General features: G+C 41.6%; 1 protein-coding gene across 1 annotated transcript in view; it reads left to right on the top strand.

Moving 5' to 3' along the window:
- Positions 1 to 23,000, top strand: part of LOC115235454 — a 43,315-nt gene extending 20,315 nt beyond the window's left edge. The window contains exons 2-4 of the mRNA XM_029807268.1: positions 16,383 to 16,470; positions 18,275 to 18,361; positions 20,368 to 23,000. Coding sequence (XP_029663128.1) covers positions 16,383 to 16,470; positions 18,275 to 18,361; positions 20,368 to 23,000 — 2,808 coding nt within the window. The remainder of the gene's footprint in view (positions 1 to 16,382; positions 16,471 to 18,274; positions 18,362 to 20,367) is intronic.
- The last annotated feature ends 1,635 nt before the right edge of the window (positions 23,001 to 24,635 follow it).

The raw sequence follows: 24,635 nt of genomic DNA, 5'->3' as shown, positions 1-24,635 counted from the left end.
GCTGCCGGCACGCCCGACTCCGTGCTACGCCTACTCGAGATGAATCTGCTGTCGTCGATTGAAGGGCAGCGTACAAGGTAGGTGATCGATAATCAACATGCTCTCTCTTCGCGGTTTCGATATCATCCTCATCAAAGTGTATGTCGTATGATTCCATCGTTGATGAATGTAGAATCATGAAGAGCAATTTTCATACTTCTATTATTTTTCGACGTTTAATCGATTGCGTATATTGATATTATTTTAAATTTAGAGGTTTCAACATTATATATTCAAACCTACTAATCACAAAAATTCTTAGATATCAAGAAAATAATTGCGAGAAGAAATTCTATCTCTAAATAACGTGGATGTTATTGACTCACCTCGTTTTTTTCTAATATACAAATTGTTATCTGATTCAAGAATAGATACGATGCTCTCGAACTTATAATGAATTAGTAAAAGAAGCGAATACTAAATATAAATCTAATCGTTCAACTTACTTTATTTGACGAATTTTATTATTTTATTCGAGCACGAACAATATTTATATCCACCATCGACACACAAGAGATTCCCCGAAGGGTTACGATTACGATCGAAATTGTACCTCGTACAAGATCATCGATTTGCTGCTATTAATTTTGCGAATGCCGCATCACGCTACGCTTGCTTCCTCTTGCGTCCGCCTTATGAATGCGCTGATTCGAAAGTACGTAAATATGGACCGTGATCTTAGCTCATGCTCGTTTGCGATAGATCGTTCTACGTTTATCAAAAACAAACTAACATCGCGAAACATTGCTAGAAGGGCATAAGTGCCGGATTGCTCTATTCGACGAATTCTTCAGCGAGATGCAATTTACCATACTGATTGAGGAGCTTGCAGGCATGCATGAGAATGAACATTTCCGCCTGCACTTTCTCTAAATTCGCATCCACGCGTTAATACAGCTGCGTTTTTATCACGTGAAACAATAATATTACTGAACTATATACGTTAAGTATTAAATAAAACAATGCGATAAAACACGATCGAAAATCGTTGATTGCCTCTCGAGATCTTTAATTTTATTCGATGCCGTATCCATGCAGAAAACGAGCTGGATCTCGCATGGTATTAAAAATCCGCAGTTGTAATTCACCAGGACTCAGTAATTTCTTGCCGTAATTTTTTACACATCGTAGAGTTAATTATAATGTTATAGATAGAGAAAGGAAGCTAATCACGGCTGTATAATCGATGCTAATGGAACCCGCCTGGAGCGACATGCTCACGATGGACACGGATAGACTGGACATTTTCGCAAACTGGGTTCTCGTTTCCGCGCGCGAAACCCGTGTGCCGGGCGTAATAATATCCTTGCCGTGAAAGCCGGCTGATCAAGCGGACTTTGTGAAGGTATCCGCTTCTCGTCTTCGTCGGCGCGAGAAGTGGCCGATAATTTCGCGAGACCAGCGGTCGAGTCGCAACCTAACCGTCTATCTATGGTCGTATGATATTTCTGGTCGGCCAACGAAGAGAGAAAGAGAGGGAAGACGAGAGGAGAGCCACGACGCATACGCGTTATCGCCAACATACGGTCGCAAGCCTGACGCGTGTCTGCAACTTCTTACTCAGGGCCGTATGCGCTAATTTTTCAGTATCTCTCTCTCTCTCTTTTTGTCTTTTTCACGCGCGGAATCTTACAATAAACAAATCACGAAGCGACTCTCGACAGTTGGGATAGACCACGTCGTTCCCTTCGTCTTTTAAATTAAAGACACTCTTGATAATTGCGCAACGCAATCCAATAAATAAACCAGAACGACTTTTGCCCGTGTCAGAGCATTTACTCGCGATGCGCGAGCGACGTTTGGCGTTTAATATGTTGCGTAGCTGACGGTCGATTTAAAGACCGAACCTGCTTGGCAGGTAAATAATTTGTGTATGCAATTACATTTACTAGCATAATTCATACGTTTAAATTCTCGATGTTATATAGCAGACCGTATCCGATCTTATGAAACTGTGAAAAATCACGTCCGATGTTATCACCTCATCGAGAAATCATATCTTCTCTGTTATCGCGCTACGATATAAACAATTTGAAATGCCATAGCCGACACGCTCTTTTCTCGTCAGAGAAGGGTCAGATCGCGACGACCTCGGCACGCGAATAAAATTCCTCGTATAATCACGCGAGCGAGACGCCCTCGAACGTGGATCGCACGCTCCTGCACGGCACTCTCGTCGGCCGTCGCTGTTGACGTCAAGAGACGTCCAGCAGTCGTTTCGAGAGAAGCGACGTTCCATTTAATCCCCCGCTCGGCCGGCGGTTCTCGTACCGTCACTCGAGATTGACAGCCCTCGAGAAGACACCGCTCGCATGGATCGAACGAGAACGTCGGTGAGACACGTTGCTAAGGAAGAAGGGAAGGGAGGGAGAGCGGAAAACGGACACGCGAGGAGGTCAGATAGCGGGGTATTAGGGTGGCTTAAGTCCCGCGCCACAAGAGCGCCGCCGTTTCTGATAGTAGCCAGAAGCCGGGTGCACTCGCTCGGAAGCGCTTTATCATCTCGTCTTAATTCGGGACTTTAAAATATTTATACCGTCGCCGCGCGGAATGACGGTCTCCCTCTCGAGTCCCGCGAACCTATTTTTTCCACCGACGCCTCCATCACGCGCCCGCCCGAGTGATTTATGCCGCGCCGCTTTTTAAAAACGTTCCGAGATGCTTTGAGATTCCTAAATGGCAATGTGTTTGCTCGATTTTTTTCTCAGATATCGAAACATTCTATAATCTCTCGTTTTCTAGTAATGGAAAATGAAGAGCAAGCTTTTAAAGTGCAATTAAATAACAAATTTTTATTGTTTATTTAAGGTTAATTAATTTGTTATATATTTGCCAAAGAATTTAAAATATAATTTCCGATTAATTTCCAAGCAAAGTTTTATGACTAATTTAATAAGATTTTATTAAGAAAAACAAATTTTAAGATTACCGATATGTTGAATATTATTATAAAAGAGTGCAAAAAATAATGATTTTTAAAGATTCGAAAATGTATCTTTGTTACACCATCGATCGATTATGTCGTTTATGACAATGTGCATGTGTTACATTACAATAGCGTGTTTATTCAAGAGTAAAATAGCAACTTGCAAGAAACAGGCGAAGAAAGCAAGAAATCGACGTGCGAGTCGCGTTTTTCTGTTTGCAGTAGGGTTCGTGAATGAGCCAAGATCACCCTCGGAATCCCGAGGATCCTGGAGTCCGTAGGCTTCTCAGAAATAATAGGCGCGTCCGCGGCCGCCCCTTAAATCCTTATGTCGCTCAAACCCCTTCTCGATTCCCGAAGGGTCGTGAACGTGCGATGAAATCAACAAGAACAACAACTGCCATTGTATGGCAGCGAAGGCACTTGGTGTCCCGAGTGACATTTGTGAAAGGGTTGCTAGGCTTTTCTCCGCGTCCGCTCTCTCTTTCTTTTCCTTGACGATCGACTTTTTCAGCCCTTTTTCCAGCCCGACACATGCTGGAAGGGTTCCTAACTACCCTGGACGAACGTCGTCTGATTGCCCGACTGTTATTGCCTGTCAATTGTTCGCGTTTGACGTTATTAAATTAATATTAGGGGCAAACTTAGGCCCGCGTCAACGGACCAAGGGTCAGTTGTTGTCCGGTTTTCCTTTATTTGCCAAGAATTTCCCATAGGGATTTGTGTACCGTGAAAACCCTTCTGCATCATATATATCATTCATAATACCGGTTGGTCATGAATCGTCTTACGGAAAACACGATAACTGACGGCAAACAGCCATTTACAATTTATTTTATATGTAATCTTCAATATTTGGTTTAGTATATCAATCAGTCAACACATGTATAGTAAAGATAGTAAAGATGATTAAATCTATTATGTACTACTTTATCATAATTTTATTCAAAAAATGCATAATATTATTTAAAATAATAACTATACATTTTTATATTATTGTATAACCCCGAAAATTGATTTATAACATATACGTCTTTACAAATCTCTAAAATATCTCTTAAATTAATAATAATTTAATAATTTAAATTTAATAATTTAATAACTTTATTACTAATAATAATATAAAAACAATATATCGACGAGCATGATGTGAAGATTGAAAATGTCTTGTTAGAGTCAAATATTGATGACAAAATTAAAGCAGAATTTCCTTACGCAAACGTTGTCACGATTATCTTGTCGCGTTGGTCTTAGAATGTATGCCTTAAGGCTGAAACAAGCGACAAGGGGAGACACGAGCTTCCGTTGTCAAACGCATTTAGCTGCTACAAACGCGAACTTGAGAGCTTCCCCTCCGGCTGTGTCGTCGAATCTTGTGGAGTTTAATTACCGAGATAATAACGAGACATAGTCAGCCGCCGATCTAACGAGTCTTAAAATGTGCTGAGTGTGATTTTTTATCTTAATTATTAGATATTCGATAATTCAAATAGCTAGTTCAAAAATTGTAGATTTATTTAATTTATATAATTAAATAATATATATATTATTTGTTTTTTTTCGCTAATAAGTTAATGTGAAATATATATATATATTTAAATTTAGATTAATTCATGTAAACATGTAAGTAAAGCAAAATTCTTTTAACAGCTCTTGTTCATACGAAAATCATAGAGCTATCAAGTTAACTCCGAGTTTCGTGTTTTCTGCTGGCGTGGTCCTTAATTAAAGATGCGTGCGGCTTTAGAAATATTTACCGGCGGGTTAACTACCTATTCGTGGCCGGTATAATTGGCGGCAGCTCAAATCTCCTTGGTGATACGTAATTGGATCTAATTGCGAAGAAAATTTTCCCCGGGGTGGCGTTCCTTACTGATTTCCGTGGGACCCAACACGAAAACAATCCTCGACGTTTTGTCGGAGGCATTCGGCAAGGCCGATCGTTATGACGATCGTACAAAGGTAGAAGAAAAGTGGCGTTGTGGTATCCCGAAAAAAGAGTTACTAATGTCGGTCACGAACGCGGCACGAAATCTCCTCCAGCTGCTGTCTGTCTTTTAGGGACGTTATCCACTCGCCCGTGAAATCTTCGGTCCTGAAATTAATAGCGGCCACATTTCTCGGGCAAAAGCGAGAGAATCGTCATATCTAAATCCGACATTTGGAACGATACCTGGAACTTTAGCCTAATACCCTATTTATCTTAACATTCTGTTTTGACGAAATGGAATTGACGCAAGAAAATTATCTAGATAGTAATTTTAGTGCAATATATATAAACGCAATTTTACATAATTATGTAACTTGAGATACTGAATATGTATAATAAGAGTAATTCAAAGATTAATAGTTATATTATAAAAGTAGACATCAAAATAAAAACAAATTAGCGAAAATAAGAATGGTTCGGATCATAATTCACTTCGGGAAACAGAACAGAATAGAGGGAGAGAGAGAGGAAGATATTAGAACAGCATTCTTCTGAGTATTCTCATCGTTATTCCTTCTAGTTTTGGCAGCTGAATGCCAACGTGCTTAATTAGAAACGAAGCGAAATGAAAGGAAGGAGCGACGGTGGGGGAATTTTGTTAGAGTGCAGAGACATCCGGTAGAAGGAATTTACGGGAATTGCGCCCACGCAATTCTAATAAAATATATCGGCAATTAGCTCCCTAAATATTCTCACACCGAAACGTCGTGATCTATGGACTTGTGCACGATTCCGTCTAAAATTACTTTGAATCGTCCTTTTTCAAGAGGGTTACGCAATTGCTGCTGTGGTTACAAATTATCAAAGGATCGGCCACTATTCGATGAGATATATTTTACGTTTGCATCAAGAATATATCGCGATATATTGAATATCTGAATCATTCCCCACTTTAAAGCAATCAAAGAATTCAACATTTGAAAACATGCATATTCTTTATTACAAGGTTTTACAAAAAAAATAGAATGATATTTAAAATTTAGCATTTATATATACATTACTATTTATGTGTATATAGATGTATTTATTATATTATCTTGACAAATATATATTTTTATTTATATTATATTTTTATATGTATTATACATTGTAATATATGACATAATATTATAATAATCTAATAACGATTAATATATTATATTACAATATATTTTAGTAATAACTTTTAACACACACAATGACCAAACATTGCTCGTGATTAAAATTTCAGTCGAATACCGCGGCAGATATCAACCTCTCGAGATACCTCGGGACGAGCTTCGAGAGTTGTGCAAAGGCACAACTTTCCGTACAACTCTGCTTGCGAGTTCAGCTGGATTTCTGTCTACGCTACGTGGTCGAGCTTCGTTAACTAACGCGTTTCGAGCGCTAACTCATTTTTCTAATTAGGCGACCGCTACTGTCGCGGAGCTACAGAGAGGAAAGGAACTTTCTCTGATAAACTTAGACGCCGGACCGTGTGAGAACGGGCTCGGACTGGGGGTGTGGGGTGCTCGTGTGCGTGTCGTGGATGGAGGGAATGAAGGATAGATCGGGGGTGGGTACGGGTAGTCGAGGGATAGACCCTTTGGTAGATCAAAGCGCCCCCAAAGATCAATACGCTCCTGAGATGCAGGGGTTGCCGTCGCGAACAAGAGGAGGAGATAGATAGATAGATAGAAGGAGAAAGAGAGATGCGGTACGCGTGAGAGAGACAAGAAAGAGTACGGGAGAGTGCGATAGGTTGATTGAGGGCACAGGGCATTAGTGGTGTCCGATCTTCTTGTCCCGCTTCGTCGCATGTTCTTCTCTCGTTCCATCTCTTTATAAACATGTCACGTACTTCTTTTCGACCGAACGGAAGCAAAGGGGCATAAATAGGCGCAATTAAGGGACCCGGCTAAGAGCTGTGACTTTCCACCAAATTCCTTCGTCAGACAAAATGAGAGGGACAGCACGAGTACTGTCAAGAGACTGCCAAGAGATTCTCTCGACGGTCAAATTTCTCTGCTATGGAGAATCCCAGAAATCTTCCATAGAAATTCCCCGACCGATACGCGAAAGTGATACGCGAAAGTGTATTTCTTCGCTGCGCTATACTTATACCGCGGATGTATACTTTTCACGACACGCAGGCCATTACGTAATTCAGAACATGAAACGTTTTAAATCCCTGAGGTCCCCTATGCGGCTAATGGCTAAATTATAGCGGGTCACTCGAACGTACGCGAACGGGACACGATCGCGATCTACATAATTCGTTGATGAAATGGAAATCATAATTTCAGGTAAAGTCCGCTTGTACAAATTAAGTAAATCGCATAGCGGCGCTATAACGGCCCCACCGTCTTCGTGACCGCACTGCCGTGGGTCATGCAAGATAGCGGCCAGATATTTGGTTAAATATTAATGACGTCGTTAAAACAACGCATTTGCGGTTCGTTAAACCGGAGGGACGCGTATAACGGCCGCCCGTTAAGGGCCCCGTAATACGAGCTATTCGGTTAAAGCACCTACACGATATTAGGGGGGGGCCAAATGGCTACTAGGATCCACCGCTTCTTTTACAGGACACATCGCGCACATGCAACGACGTAATAGAAAAAGTTGTAATTAATTAAATGTGCGAAACCCAATCCGCGCCGGCTATTGCTTGCATTAATTTAAATTTGTCCGCGGATTAATTAATCCCTCAAGATTAGATATTTTAATCTTTAAGTAATATCCGCTTTCTAACTCTAAATAAAAGAAGCAATAAAGAATTTTATTTATTATTATTATTATTTTTTCTCTTTTCACATTATTTCTTTATAATTTGTTAATATCTCTGCCATCTAAAACTTTTATCTCACTTTAGGATTTTTCGGTAAACTTATTCTCTTGTCGATAACGGAATTATCGACCTTACGGTGGTGTTTCGAGGGACGCACGGTATTGTCGACGATGTCTTCCGATTTGCATTTCCTCCTGTGCCTCTGGATGATCATAAATCCATCGGAAACCCCCGCTTCCTGAGCCACTGTTCGCGCGTGCATATCGTCTAAAAGCTAATCTTGAAACAGGGATCGCCAGCGGAGTTTCGACGCGGTTTGGGAATAACCTCAGGATTAGTTTCAAGTTGGAAATGCATAAAAAAACATTGATAGATAGCTATTTAGATCACGAATCGAACGTAAAATATATATGCTCCTTTATTTACAATACTTTGTATATTTATCAAAATACTTATCAAGATTTTTAAAATAAGTTAGATAAGTATTTAGGATAAAAAGATTTTAATTGTTTTTTTTTTATTTTATATTTATTCTCTTTATTGTGTTTGCACTAAAGGGATTAGTTTGAGATTCCATATGAAAAAGGGGAAAAATAAAGTTATAATATATAATATTATAAATTACAATATTTAATATAACAATATTATAAGTTATATATTGTTATAATTGAGATAATTAATTACAAATCAATAGCAGCAACTAGTAATTATTAAACAAAAGGCCACCATTATTCGTTCCGGATTTTCTACTCCCCGCATATTTCAATATCTCAACTATCGCAACTAGAACCTGCGATATGGATATGCAAATCTTTCTTCGCCATGCCGATTGCAAACCGTCTATTCAAATAAGAGAAAAAAACACGAAGATGGCAAGTCGCGAGCACGATAAAAGCGGACATAGAGCGGATAGGTGATATTTTAAGGGCGACTTGGCCCCAGTCTGACCCTGCCGCACAAGTTCCTTAGGTCTGTGGGTAAGTAAGTGGGTGGACTAGTTAGAACGGCAGCAGGGGGACGACGAGTATAAATTCTCCTTGTGCGAAACGAGGGATGACCGCGATACACGCGAGGTCCCACGATCCTCTCTTCATTCCCTTGTACGAGCTATCCGCTGTTTTTCCTCGGCTCTTATCCTCTTTCGGCGCTCTTGACGCACATGGATCGCCGGTAGGATCAAGATCAAGCGGAGGAAGCGGTGACCGCGAATTTTATGCGCGTCTCGTTGAAGGGAACGAGACACCTTTACGCGATCGGCGAGATTGATCGCGCCAAGCCTCGTATAAATAGCGCACGCTCGCCCGTAATCTTTATGCTAAATGAAAGCGGACACGGCTATGTTTATTGCTTCGACTGATTTATTAGCGCGCTCGTCAATTAGGATTGATATATTCCGCGAGTTATTGTCTATCGTTACGGCGGATGTGAAAGGTCTCACGCGCGTGCGGCGGCCGCAATACATTACGCGGATAAGAGCACGCGAAAGCGGCCGTGATTGTATGTATTTGTTTGTCTGAGCAGCGCGTATTGTTTTCGTTCGGTTCACACAATTCAGTCGTTCACGATGGACCGCGAGATCAATAAGAACGAGCTTCTATTTTATATTCACTTTTACTTAATTTTTTTTTTTTTCATTTTTTGTAAATGTGTAAACATACGTGACGTATAACGTGGAGGGAAAAACTTTCAATAAGCAGTCTATAACATATGTATTGTGTATCAAGTCTATCAACCGGAAGTTAAGCGAATGAATTCGGATGCAGTTCGTGCTTCAGTCGAGCGAACTATAATCGGGCATCCGTCCTCGAATCTTTGGCTCGGGAAACTCTCGCGGACGGTGGAATGTCCCGAAGGGATACTTCGGCACGCGGGGCCCGACGGAGTGACAGGGCGTTAAAACGTCACCCGGTGGACATTCTCGACACATACCAATCGAGTCGGAGATACCGAGCGAGGGAGTTCGCCCGTTCTTGATGCATGTTTCCGTCAGACATATTCCGGATTCCAAGACATCCTCACGTCCCCCTCGGCTTTCCCGTCACGGATTTTTCTCAACCACATCTCACGAGCGATGGTCACGCGACAACGTTTATTATCTATTTAATAATTATTAGTCGCATACTTGTGATCGATTTTTATTTCCTTCGATCGGAATATACATATTGTAAATATTAAGCTTCTTAATATTAAGTTTTAATCCGAAATCAATAATTTTTATCTTGATATAATTTATTATGAGTTTTTTTTTTTTTAACGAAAGTATTTTATTTTCTGCTTTATTATTCGCTTTTTAATTCCAGCGTCTTTTATACTAATTTTTTCTGTTTCTACTTGTACTTTAATATTTTAGTTTCTTCCGTGCGCAGTTGTCTAATGAAAAATTAATCCATAACTCTCACAAAAGAGAAAGAAAAACAAGAGAACGACAAGAAGAAGTATAGTTCACAATTTGCTGACATTTAATAACTCGTGCTCGTTTTCGGCGAAATTATGTACTTCCCTCTGCGAGAAGACAGGCTGATTGTTTGACGGAAGAATCGCAGAACGCTGCGAAACGACGCCGTAAACGCGAAGGTGGCGGTGTTGATCGATGGGCATACCCGTCAGTTGGCACCACTTTTAATTAAACCGCCCTCAAGATTAGCTCCCCTCTTCTTCTTGCCGCGGCTTCTTGTAATTGTTTTAAATCTCACCCCACGTCGGGACGGCACGGACGACGCTCCCTCGGCAGTTTAGCTCGGGGGAAAAAAAACCGCAAGCCGTCAGGGTGACAGATTCGGCGGCTCTACTGACATTTATAAGGTCGTACAAAAGGGTTGTGTTACAGGGATTTCTTTGTTTATTTTTTTAATGATCGACTTACTTTATAAGCATTTACCGGAAACACCTTCATTATTGTCAACAAAGATTTCAACGTTTTTCTTTTATATTAATCGAAAATGATATTTCTGCACATTTGAGAAACATAAAGAGCGCTAAAAACTTTTTATTATATGATAGAACATTTAAATGTGCCGTTTTCTATCCTACGTTGCAGTAAATTTTCTTTCAAAATAAGAAGATATAAGTTTATGAAAAATTTTATAATGTGATTTGAAATGAGAAAGAACGAAAATTTACTGATAGTTACGTGACTGAACATCTAAATCTAGGCCAGATAGTAAGTCTGATAGATAATGTTCCACTGGTGGCAAAAGACTTAAGCGTCAGCTCGACTATTATCGATCGCGCGTAGAAAGCAAATACGGTCGCGACCGTTTCCAGCTCGATTAGATGCCGGTTCGAACAGTCATGATTCATTGAGCAAACATGCAATTAAATTAATCGGTCGAAAAATGTACCATTTTTTCTAGGACACCTGGTATTTACGAGGAATCGCTTTACAATTTACAACTTGGCAACTTCCTATCCAAATAATAATTTGCGGTGTACATTTAAAGCAAAATGCATCACTTTTTTTTAATTTGTCAATTATTTTTCAAATTACGCGAAATTTTACGCAATTTCTCGCAATTTTTACTCGAAAAATCGATAGATATTGATCGTCAAAATATCATATAGATAATATTTCATATATAACAATAGCGTACAATGTAAAATTATCCAAGCATCAGATAAGAAATTTATGGGATCAGATAATTATTCAATACACTCTAGACAAATCTATTGCGCGATTAATATGATTTATTGATTTTCGGGAAAAAATTTTCCAGTAAGTCGCATATCGTCGAATCCGACAGTTTCGTTTTCGGTTTTGTTGCCGGATATTTGGCCGCGTATTTCGACAATATTCATCGCGCCCGTTCACCTCGTTCAGTTTCAATTTGACCGTACAGATGTTTCCCGAGACGCCGCTCGGTCTCGCAAGTTGGGATATCCATCCATAGCTCTCGTCCGGGCGCTGTAACGGCGCCGGGAGTTACAGCCGCGGAGATGTATGGTAATTGTACGCGGCTAACTTACAGACTCGGAGTGGCCCGGAGGCTCCAAGTGCCTTCTGGTAGTATCACTGACTCAACATCCACCTGCAGATACCAGAAGGGAACTCGCAAGAAAACCCGCCCGAGTTAACAGCATCCCTTCCTCTTCGCCAATCCCTTGGATGGATGCAGCCGACACCTAGAGACGTCGAGGAAAGTTCGATCGTCTGCCTTCGAGACATATTTCGGCTCTACCGTTATACGTGTATTTCTCGGAAAATAGTTTTTCCAATAATGCATTATGTTAGCGTAATATTTGAAAATTTTAGGCCGGAATGGAGTGCCCAATAAAATGTATGTATATATATTTTGTATTTCATGAAACATTGTTATAGTAGCACTACACTTGAAATATTTTTGAATACATGTGTTAATACAGTTAAATATAAATAATTCGAGTTGTTTTGCGGAAAACATGATTACGACACTATCGATATCTGCGGCGAACGCAGAAATAAACGATGATTAAGACTTGGAAGAATTATCTGAAGGATAACGCGACCACCTTTGATCGAGACAGAGCAAAAGAGCGGCGGCAAGAGAGATCACGGAGTCGACAGAGAGATCAAAGAAGTGGCAGATAACGGGGTTTTTCGAACGGAGGGTTGAGTGCTGTTTATCGATACGGAAACCGCGACGTTGTCCACATGGCGGACCGTCTATTTTCGTGGCGTGTAATACTCGCGCGTCTCGAAGCGTCTACCTGTCCCGGTTTCTTCCGCGTATACGCCGCAGGTCGGTGAACGTACGGAGTTCGTCCAGGATTCCAAGAGAGAGAACTCGTCCTCCCCGCAGCAATTCGGCTGATTCGTCTCGCGGGATCGCGCGGCTTGCATGTGCAACGACTGCGCGAGACTCCCAAGACAGCACTTGCAAGACTCGTCCGGTGCCTTCGTACTACGCTACGAATTGTTCGTGGTTTATGCACGTCAAACTGAAACCTTCGATACAACTGCGGCGACTAGGTAACTTCACCTTACAGCGTATTAATTGAATGGAGTTGACATGAAACGAAAGAGAGACGAAATGCATGCATCCATATATTTACGAATTGATATAATTCATCTTATTAAAATTTGGATTTTTATTGCATACTTTGATTAGCAGATTAACATTTGCATTCTCAAATACAGTACGCGATTATTTACACGCTTTATATAATGATCAAATTATATTTATATATTTATTTTTTTGTATTATATTATATTTGTATAATTTTTAAATATTATATATTTTATTCCAACAGCTTCTTCTCTTTTAAATAATACCATTTCAGTATTCTATTATTTTTGTTGCGTATTGCGCAATTGTTAACAAACTGTCAGTAAATAAGCTTGATTTTTGGAATGTGCGATGTAACTTTGGCAGTGCCGCGTTCATTGAACTCGCAAAATTATACATGCATAATCAAGCATACCCTTTATTGCGATGAAAATTGTTATTATTACCGTCGTAAATGCGTGCGATTATTTCTTCATAAATTCGCCTTGAGGACGGGCAATTTGATTCGATCCCGCGTCCGATATAATTTACGGTCGCGAAAAAAAATGCGTAACGCAGGGAAACGAGTCGCCGACGGAGAGATGCAAGATCGCGCGGATGATAATAAATATTCCGCGAGCCCGTAAGGTCGGTCGAGGACCGAGATTATACCAGCGCGAGACAGGGCCGACGCCGCGATGCTATCGGGGCTTTATGCAAAAATTGCTAATTACTGAATCCCGCGATGAAAGCGTGCGACAACGCGTCACGCTCGGGCGGGGCCGCTCGCAGTCATCTCGTAGCTTTGTACGTACGGGGAACGTAGCTAATTGCTGATCTTACGATCAGTCTGGCGAACGTGCGGCATGGACGGGGATCGGGAACGCTGTTATATTCCGCGATCGTACACGGCAGATAGCATTATATATCGAAACAATTTTGCCCGTCCCTTTATCTCGCGCTTCTATCCGTGTTCGACTATCGTCGTCATTATAGCCCTCGTCGTCGTCGTCGTCGCCGTCGAGGTATATAATTCGCGGCGCACGCGCCCGGAAATATTAACTCGGCCGTTTTACTTTGTCATCTCCGGCTCATCCCGACTGTCAACGAGACTGCATTATGAATGCGGGGCAATTTAAAATTCATTACAAGGTGCAGGGGATGACTCCTCCCGTTACAGGCACCCCCTTGCCTGTCACTTGTACGCCGCTTTCGCGCCGCGTCTTTTCGTGGAAGGGATAATTGTTCGTCACTGTAACGTTTCGAGAGCGCGCTCGAGCGTGCGAGAATGACGAAGAGAGATAGAGAGAGAAAGAGAAAGAGATGGAAGGAAACGAGAGAAAGTAGAGAGGGAGAGCTGAGAAGCGCATTTATTATGGAGAAAGAAGGAGAAGACGGGAGAGAGACGGTTGTACAAGCGGCAGCCAATCTCCCCCGCCGCTTCTCTTGTTTATTTAAATAATGCACGGGAGGGGAGAGACGGGGTTCAAGCCTGGAAATGGATGAACTACAAAGCCTCCGAAATCCGCCACGAGAAAAGTGGCACGCTCGCACGAGCCGCTCTTGTGACAACAGAGGGAATCCACCTGCCACGTGCCACGAAACACTGACTGCCGCTTTTCAGGGATATCCTCTCTGTTTCCGCTTTCTCGGCGTTCACGAAAAGGGTGAAGGGCATTGTCCCTACATACCCCGTTTACCGGGAAGTTTAACTTTAGGCTTGTTCTTCTTAGCCACGTTATCTCACACACTTTCTGTATTTAAAATAAAGCAAGCGCGTGTTCGGTTTTCTACGTTATGTATGCATAGTGACGCTTTTCGCTAACCGTCTTCAATTATATGTATAGCTTTTTATTTTATTTTATTTTATTTCATTTAAAGTGTGTCATGTGTCTTTATTTTACTTGAAGTTATATTAATTAAAAGTTTATAATCCCCTACTTCGGTATTTTAACACGTGAGCCAATAACGCAGACTTTTTCAGTGCCGAAATAAAAACAATGCAGGAATCGGGGTGAGAAAATTCGTGGCTGGAGTGGGGGATGAATCAATCGCGCCTCCTGTCTCGAGGTAGCCTCTTCTTTATAAATGAGCGGGGCAAAGGGGCGAGTTCGGAGGCTGCAGTTCAGATATTCACCGGTTGATTACCGTCCCGACGGGGGCCGGGATACGCCTCCGGTAGGGAAATCCCCTAGGGAGGACGCTAACTCGACAACTGACAAATTAGCCCGGCGCACCGACGACACTTGCAAAATAGGTCGACAAGAAGATGCCTGTTTCGGTTTGAATTCGACGCCCGCCAGATGAGATTCGCAGCCAGTCGTCGAACTCAATTTTACTCGTCGACAGAATGAACGATGCGCCAGCGGACACCGGTTATCGGTCACACAAGATTAACCCCAAACCCCCGAATGCAATAATTAATTTCGGCGAAAAACCAAGATCGGTTGGAAATAAAATAATCCGGATAATTTTTTAATGGATATTATTTTTTTATTTCTACATATTATACGCGTATCCGAATATAACACACATGTAATGTAATCTCTTAAAAAAGTTTTTTTTTTTTTTTACTGAGAAGAGAGCACTTACTTAAAATATTCAAACCCAACCGTGCTACTGGAAAATCGACGGAAATCAAAATTGACGTTTCTCCAGGGGCGGGGACACGTTTGCGATTCCGCTCCTACGACGTGCGGACCCGAGGTTTTTCAAGTCCAGGAAATTCCTCGTTGGAGGCTAAGTGAATTGGAAATAAAAAAAATAAGTGCTAGGCCGGATAAATAACGTCCGACAGCGACGTTTGCGTGGGATGACGTCGCGCCGGCAATACTTTTCACATCGCCCGGGCAAGAAAGGTAGGGGGATTGTTATTCGTGCGGCGTAGTGCCTCGGTGTCGCTTTCACTAGAGTCGGTTACTGATAAACGAGCGGTTTCAACCCCACGCGTCGCCCCCTGAATGTAAACTCACCCTGCCTGCCCGACGCGTTTTAAGCTCTTAGCGCGGGTAAACGCTCGGTGTAAATCGTTTCTGAACGTAAACGATTGTCGACGACAGACCCGAAATTAATCGTTGTGATTCTGGTCGCCGAACGGCAACGAGATGATTCTGCGAACGCGCTTGGGACAGAAATAAATTCGTTATGATTTAACCGAATCGAGAGCACAATTAATTACATTAAGAAATAGAATAAATTTTTTATTTAATTATTATTCTTATATATTTATTGATTCGCTAATGGCTAATAAATTGAGTTAAATCTTGGATACATAATCGTACAACTATGGCTTTATTTACCACAAGATTACCCTATTCCTGCAGGATTAAACTTATCACTTCTCTGCGATACAAAATTTAATTAATATTAATTCCTTCAAGTATTGCATGTAGTATTAAATTAATGTTATCTCAGAGATAAAACTTCTATGAGGATATATAAAAAATGTGTATCATCCTATCTCATTGTCCAGACCATTCTCTGGCAATCGGCAGCAACATTCGTCTCCGGCAGAGTCAGGATTTACGAGCGACGGCGGGAAAAACGTTGTATACGCGACGAATCGCACGACAAAACCCGACGGCGTGCCCCGCGTACGTGAGTGGTCGAAGGTGGAACGTCACGTTTGCGAGCGAGTCCTCCGGGGAACGATGTCTCAAACGACCACGCGGGACCCGAAACACACCTGCACCAAAATTTCTACGACGGAAAAAGTATTGTCCCGTCGCCGATACCTTCGCCCGGACGAAATCTTGCCGTTCGCGCACGTATATATACAATACGCGTGCCGGCAAGCGCGTAAGTTTGTCATAGCCAATTTATACAATTGGCATGGCAGTGCGACACTCGCTATTTGACACTGGGGACCCACGAATTTATGGTTAATGTACCGCTATGCTTCAGTCACGTCCCCTTTTCCGCTTTAATTTCGTTTTTTTCACTCGTGCAGAAAAACAGATATTAATTCGCGATATGACAGTTCGTGTATTTGGAGCAATAAATTCAAAATTTATTAAGGTTGTTTCAATTTTATATAATAAATTAATTTAATAAGTCAATTGCTCTCTTATCGAAATCATGTCAAAATCGGAATGTATTTGTTGCATGCAAATACAGTACATCAAACTAAATGCATTCACCCTTCATCTCTATAGTTTACTGCCCTTACTTTGCTTATATTGTGACGGACGATTGGTATTCAGCCCGATGGATCCCTTGGATTCATGTAACAGCATCGGGGACATGTGTCAGCCAGGACGATTGGTAGTAAGGGTCGGAAATGGCTGTTTAAAATTGCATCGAGGGCCTACCGTTAAGGGCACGTGCGCTTTTTAATGTCCCGACGAATGCTTACGATAATGTCCTTTAAGCTTTTATTAACGGTTATCAAAGTACGTGGCCCGAATAGCCATGGCCATTCTCACGCGACAGCGCGAACCAAGCCTCGATCCTTTACCTACAGTAACTCTGTCCGAGAGAGAAAGAATTTTTATCCCATTCTTCTCGAGAAAAATTGTTTACACGCGAAAAGTTTGAAAAAAAAAAGTACAGATTTTTTATATTTTTCTCTATTGTCGATTTAAATTATAATAAAATGCATCGTGTTTAATCACTAATGAATAAAAATGACCGTAAAAATAGATGACGTTTTCTTCATACGATGTGACACCAAAATGTACATCGACGCGTGCGATCTTTCTGCTGATCTCTGGTCCATTATAGCATTAGTGGTGCTGGAGGGTCTCGAATCTCATGGGGAGAAAAGTTTTGCCAATGATTAACCGAAGTCTAGTTCGTGACTTTGATGAGTCGACTATACTCGCTGCCATAGATTTGTTAGAAATAATTAGGATCCATCGTCAAACATTACAAGTTCGTTCTTTTTATTACAAGTTTTATAATACATCATGAATCATGTGAATAAATCCCAACTTATTGTTAGAAACGACAACAAAAATAAAAACGCTAAAGACGGAGAAAAAATATATGCTTTATTTATAAATTTATTTATTATATAATTTTTATAATTTATTACATGTTAGTTTAATTTACAAAAGAATATTTCATTATTTAAATTATGGCAACTGCTTTTATTTGTATTATTAGTAGATAGTAAGATAATTAATTTGTCGTTCTCTTTACTAGCTTTATAAAAACTCGGCATTAGCGATCAAAGCAAATCACATCCACTCGCTTTCATTCAATAACAAACGAAATCACACGACAAATCAGACGAGGAGATAGACAAATGGGCTCGGTAAAAGACAGTCTGGCGAGTTCGTCGATAAGATCCTACAGCAATCAAAGATTAGGCAAATGCAAAAAAATCTATCGTCAAAATTCTGCCAGTATAATCTACGAAATATGTGCGCGTTTTCTTCGAATTCGAGGGGCGCGATGCGACAATGTGCCCCGACCCACGTCGTACGGGAGTTGTTCGGCCCCAAGTCCCGAAGGAATTTATCTGCCGGTCAGTCACCCTAAATATCAGACACGACCGTGCAATCACGCGTTCATCGCTATAAATATACGGCACGTCATAAGATGTCACACACTCGGCGATTTTGCGAATGACATTTTTTAACGCGACATTTGTGTTTACGCAGCGTCCGTCTTGCATATCGATGAGAAGACCGTAGGCGAACGAGAGGGCTTCCTCACTTGGCTGAAGGACATATTTAATAAACCCGTAGGTGAGCCGCATAACGACGTTATATTTAGGACAGAGGTTATTTTTTGTCGTGCATCATTACGTAATTTATGTTATATAATGCACAAAAATTAAATCATGATATAATTCATGATATAATTCATGATATCACATGTGCTCTCTTTTGCCAGCAGATTAATTCGTTTAATTGTAAGATAAAGATTACATCATTTATAATAAATGATGTAAGCTTCGTGACGTGATATTTTACGATGATAATTTTTGTAAATAATTCACACACACACACAAAATAATTTACGATATTATTATTAGAAAATATTTTTAATAAAAAGTAATGATATGTACACGCAATTAAAATTAGAATTATCAAATAAAATAGAAAGAAAGGTTTATAAAGATGCATCTACATGCGCCTATATGTAAGAAACTACAAATATCTTAACTTTTTGTTTGCCACGCTATATTACATGACGTAAGTCATCGAATAAGTTGCAGAAGATAGAACCCACGAAACTGACACATCGATCGTGACCATAGATCGCGCAGCTACAACGCTCGATCATCCAGAAATAACGGTTTCGAAATGGCCAGCAGACTCTTCGGGCAAGGTCGATGTCGTTAATCAAAAACTAGCCAATTTCAACACGACGCAATCGATGACGAAGTTCGAGGATGGGAATATCCGCATCGAGAAATATAACGCGGGAAACGACGAAAAACGCGCGAATGCGATTCAACAGTCGGCGACTTATATCTCGTCGCAGTCGAGTAAAAAAACTTTAGAACGCGGAACGGACTCTGACTTTGCGTGGTTCAATCCTGGCGAGATACATCGATCGGAGAGAAACGTGATGAAATTTGCGGCAAGAGATGATTCCGATGTGGCCGCACATTATCGTCGTTACACGAATCCGAGACACTGTTATCGCCTGCCACCGCGAACGAAACAACCACTTCTGGAATCGTGCGTTTTAAATAGAAATATCGGCGTGTCGAAGCGCGCGATCGCGGATTTCGCTCCTAGGAACTCGAAGCCGCCTGTCAGGGAGCCGAACATGCCCGTTTCATTCAATAACAAACGAAATCACACGACAAATCAGACGAGGAGATAGACAAATGGGCTCGGTAAAAGACAGTCTGGCGAGTTCGTCGATAAGATCCTACAGCAATCAAAGATTAGGCAAATGCAAAAAAATCTATCGTCAAAATTCTGCCAGTATAATCTACGAAATATGTGCGCGTTTTCTTCGAATTCGAGGGGCGCGATGCGACAATGTGCCCCGACCCACGTCGTACGGGAGTTGTTCGGCCCCAAGTCCCGAAGGAATTTATCTGCCGGTCAGTCACCCTAAATATCAGACACGACCGTGCAATCACGCGTTCATCGCTATAAATATACGGCACGTCATAAGATGTCACACACTCGGCGATTTTGCGAATGACATTTTTTAACGCGACATTTGTGTTTACGCAGCGTCCGTCTTGCATATCGATGAGAAGACCGTAGGCGAACGAGAGGGCTTCCTCACTTGGCTGAAGGACATATTTAATAAACCCGTAGGTGAGCCGCATAACGACGTTATATTTAGGACAGAGGTTATTTTTTGTCGTGCATCATTACGTAATTTATGTTATATAATGCACAAAAATTAAATCATGATATAATTCATGATATAATTCATGATATCACATGTGCTCTCTTTTGCCAGCAGATTAATTCGTTTAATTGTAAGATAAAGATTACATCATTTATAATAAATGATGTAAGCTTCGTGACGTGATATTTTACGATGATAATTTTTGTAAATAATTCACACACACACACAAAATAATTTACGATATTATTATTAGAAAATATTTTTAATAAATATTAATGATATGTACACGCAATTAAAATTAGAATTATCAAATAAAATAGAAAGAAAGGTTTATAAAGATGCATCTACATGCGCCTATATGTAAGAAACTACAAATATCTTAACTTTTTGTTTGCCACGCTATATTACATGACGTAAGTCATCGAATAAGTTGCAGAAGATAGAACCCACGAAACTGACACATCGATCGTGACCATAGATCGCGCAGCTACAACGCTCGATCATCCAGAAATAACGGTTTCGAAATGGCCAGCAGACTCTTCGGGCAAGGTCGATGTCGTTAATCAAAAACTAGCCAATTTCAACACGACGCAATCGATGACGAAGTTCGAGGATGGGAATATCCGCATCGAGAAATATAACGCGGGAAACGACGAAAAACGCGCGAATGCGATTCAACAGTCGGCGACTTATATCTCGTCGCAGTCGAGTAAAAAAACTTTAGAACGCGGAACGGACTCTGACTTTGCGTGGTTCAATCCTGGCGAGATACATCGATCGGAGAGAAACGTGATGAAATTTGCGGCAAGAGATGATTCCGATGTGGCCGCACATTATCGTCGTTACACGAATCCGAGACACTGTTATCGCCTGCCACCGCGAACGAAACAACCACTTCTGGAATCGTGCGTTTTAAATAGAAATATCGGCGTGTCGAAGCGCGCGATCGCGGATTTCGCTCCTAGGAACTCGAAGCCGCCTGTCAGGGAGCCGAACATGCCCGAAAAGCGCGAGAAGACAGATGAGAAGAAAGACAGGAAAGAAAAGAAGAAGCCGGTAATACGTACGGATGGCGAATTCGCCGATAGTAGCGAGAACCGAGCGGAGATGGTAGCGGGCGATAACCCAAAGGGCGACCCCGGCACGGCGTTTCGTTACGAGTGGGGCGTGAAACTCGCCGAGGAGCCGGCCGCCGAGGCGAGCGATAACGATAACTTGGCCGAAAAGAGCCAGCGATACGTCACGAAGCGGTTTTGGGGAGTGAACTTGAAACAACTGAAGCCGGATGTCGAGGGTGCTCCTTCGCCGGCGTCCAAGGATCTCGGGAGAAATGCGGAAGAGCATCGAAACACCTTTTCGATCTCCAAGAGTAGTGATACCATCGCCAATGAGACGAGAAATAACGTTTTCTCGCCGGTAAACATTTCAACGAAAGAGTCGGACGCGTCGAGCTTGAAAGGTACGATCGCGGAATATTTGTCGACTCCGTCGTATCGGGCAAACCAAACTTCGCCGAATAGTAATTCTGTTACGCCGCAGCAAGAAAAGACTGACGCGGATAGTTCTAAAGCCCTTCGGAAAATCATTAAGACATCGTTGAATGAGTTGAAAGAGACGATAGCGATCGATGACGAGTATAACGTTCCGGAAGGGACGACCTTGGAAACTGAGATCACTGCCTGGAAGAATGTCGCGATGAAATCGAAAACAGTATTTCACAAGGAAATTTACATGTCGCCTGATAACTTGGAAAATATGGATATGGTATCGATTCGTCCGGAAGCACCGCAGCCAAAGTTAGACGTGCAAGTCGTGAAGTCTAGCGAAGACACCTTGGAAGACCAAGAAGTTGATCAATCCAATTCAGGATATAAAGCCGTGAAATCCATGGAGATGAAGCATTTTGGATCGCCGCAAAAACCAGACGGTTATGTATCCAGCAAGAGACTTCATACTGCGAGTATGCAGATTCCTTATGCACATCGGCATGTAAGTAACATCGCAACACTTTCAAATAATCCTGCTCTCGTCGATAAAATCATGCAGATGAAATGTTCAAGGCTTACATCAGCTTTCTCTACAAATTCTGAGAGTTCTAAAGAGGTGATTAAGACGTTGAATCAGCAGAGTAAAGAAGAGACAGATTCGAAGAGCTGGAATAAGGAAGGAAAATCTAACGATTCTAATGCGAGTAATTCGTTAAGCGTCAAACGACCTCTTTCATCCTCTTTAGAATCTCGAACATTTTCAAGTAGCAATAAAAAGTCACCGGATACTGACAATTTTGCCGAGAACGTTATCGCGGACAAAGAAACGGAGATTTTATTAAATCAGTCGCAAACCGCTAGTCATTACAAAAAAAATACTCTTCTATCTTCTGAATCTGCACCAAAGGATGAAACTTGCTTTAAAGACGAGGACGTTCAGGACGAAATAGAACGCTACGATTCACGTAATAAAGACGCTGCGTATATCGATTTCGATACCCCACCAACTGACAGTGATCGAATCAAATCGTCGAACGCAAAGTTAAGCGAAGAAGACTCGAAACCCATCACAGAAAGCAATAAGAATACTAATTGGGATTCGAACGTGGAAGACGTAGAAAATGAGTACATCGACGACGGCGATTATGTACGATTACCCGGCGATTGCTATCCCTACAATAAAGAGAATCTGGATAAATGGTCGCACTTCGTCTACAAGCCGATTAAGCAGGAAACCAAGTTTGATTCTGTCTCCGCCGAACGACCGAGCCAGAGGAACGCTAATGACAACTCGTATGCAAACATCACGCGCGATTCTCACGCCGGTGCGGTAATGAAGACTTCAGGAAGCGGCGACGGCGCGGAAGCAAAAAACGCGGGACGCTCGGGTAGTGAATTCCACGTGTCCTCTCGGAGTCAGCGGGTGGTGTCTGATTGCTTGCGCGGCGATGCCGCAGATGCGCTGGGATTGCGACGATGGACCGAGGCCTTCTCGCGGCTCGACGTACGCGGAGAGATGGACGAGGTGGCGGCGCGAGGCGGCGACGACGCGTCGTCTCGTGCCTATCATCAGTAGACTCGTAGCGAGAATTTGCGGCGTAACTTCCGGTGAGCGTGCACCCCGCGGCATCTTTGCATAATTCAGCTCTCTCGGTTAATTAGAACGGGCTCGTTGCCCGCGACGTAACGAGCGAGGGTTCCGCGAACTTTAATCCTAGATTGCGTTTACCGTTTCCGTCTGTTCGCTGACGCTTAAGTGCACCCAGTATGAACACAATAAATATAACACGAATACACGCGAATATAATACGAAATTTTTTTATAGTTTGTGCTGTAGTCCTTCGTCGGCTCTGATTAGTTTTTTGATAAAAATTTTTGTAGAATATAATACACATATACAGATTTTCTATATTCTGTTTGTTGTATAATATATAAATGAAAAATAATGTGCACAATTGCATCATATGTGAAAGTAATCATTCTTTTCGGATTTAAAAATACGGAGTTTGAAAACATTCATATCTTTAAAATTTGTAGGGAGGTATATATATATATATTTTCAATAATTATATAAAACTAATTTATAAGAATAATTTCAAATTTCTGAATATTATAACATAATAATAAAGATACAATATCTTTTTACAGAAGCGTGTTGATAAGAGAAAAAGCTATGGTAAAAAATTTAGAATTATATTGTAATGTAAAATATTTTTTTTCCAGAAGTAATTAATATATCAATAATATAATTAACTTTTTTTAAATTACAAAACTCGATAAAAAAATCAGTTTAAATTATGCTACGAAAAATTAAATATAAAATAAGTGATGATTACGTTCTTAAAATACATTAAATAATTTAATTATTAGTGTAATATAAACGTTTAGTATTGTTAAAGTTCTAATTTATTCAGACTCGGGTGCAGCTTCCGTTGGTCCATCCGGCTCGGTTTTCTCGGACGAACGCCTCCTGAAATTATTCCCCATTCCCATAAACACGTTCTCCTTCTCGCGCTTACGATTAAAAGCGGATAGGAAATCAAGATGCGCGGGACTCATATCCACGAAATTACCGTATACGGCGCGCAGTTAGCTCGCCTTAAGAGCGTTTTTGATCCACGGGACGATCGAGGCATTAATCGCCGGCCGACACACCTGTCGAGAAGCAAGAGCGGTAAGAGGAAGGAAGAGATGGCGCAGGAGGAGGAGGAAGAGGATGAGGTTGGAGAACGACCGGCTAGGTCGTTCAATCAGACACGTGTACTTACGTATATACCGGCGTGCATCTCCCGCATGGGCTCTCGGCTCTTCTTCTTGGGCCGAACGAGCGAACTATCGACCCGCCGCGCCGGGATATGCGTGCCTACTGGTCACGAACGCGGCCGCTCTCCTGCCCGGAGGCTGTTATTTGACCACCAGCAAGATCTCCGAATCGTCGACCCTCTATCTAATCATTCAAATCGCAGGCGTCCTGCCGGTTTAATCGGTAGTGTGTACGCACGCGGTGTCCGCCGCCGCATCGCGTTTAATATTCCTCGTCGAGGGTGCCGGACCGACTCACCTCTGCGAATTGCAAAAGAAAGAGAGAGAAGACGGAAGAGAGAGAAAAAGAGAGAAGAGTCGAGTCCGGCTATCATCATACCGCGATAGCGGAGCGGTGGCTACCATACTGAGCTACTATCGCCGATAATGCCCACCGGTAATTGCAGAC

Source organism: Formica exsecta, unplaced genomic scaffold (assembly GCF_003651465.1).
Source record: "Formica exsecta isolate Colony F162 unplaced genomic scaffold, ASM365146v1 scaffold222, whole genome shotgun sequence".
In the NCBI taxonomy this organism is placed as follows: Eukaryota; Metazoa; Arthropoda; class Insecta; order Hymenoptera; family Formicidae; genus Formica; species Formica exsecta.
Note: the sequence above shows the minus strand (reverse complement) of the source record. Positions and strands in the feature narration are given on the sequence as shown.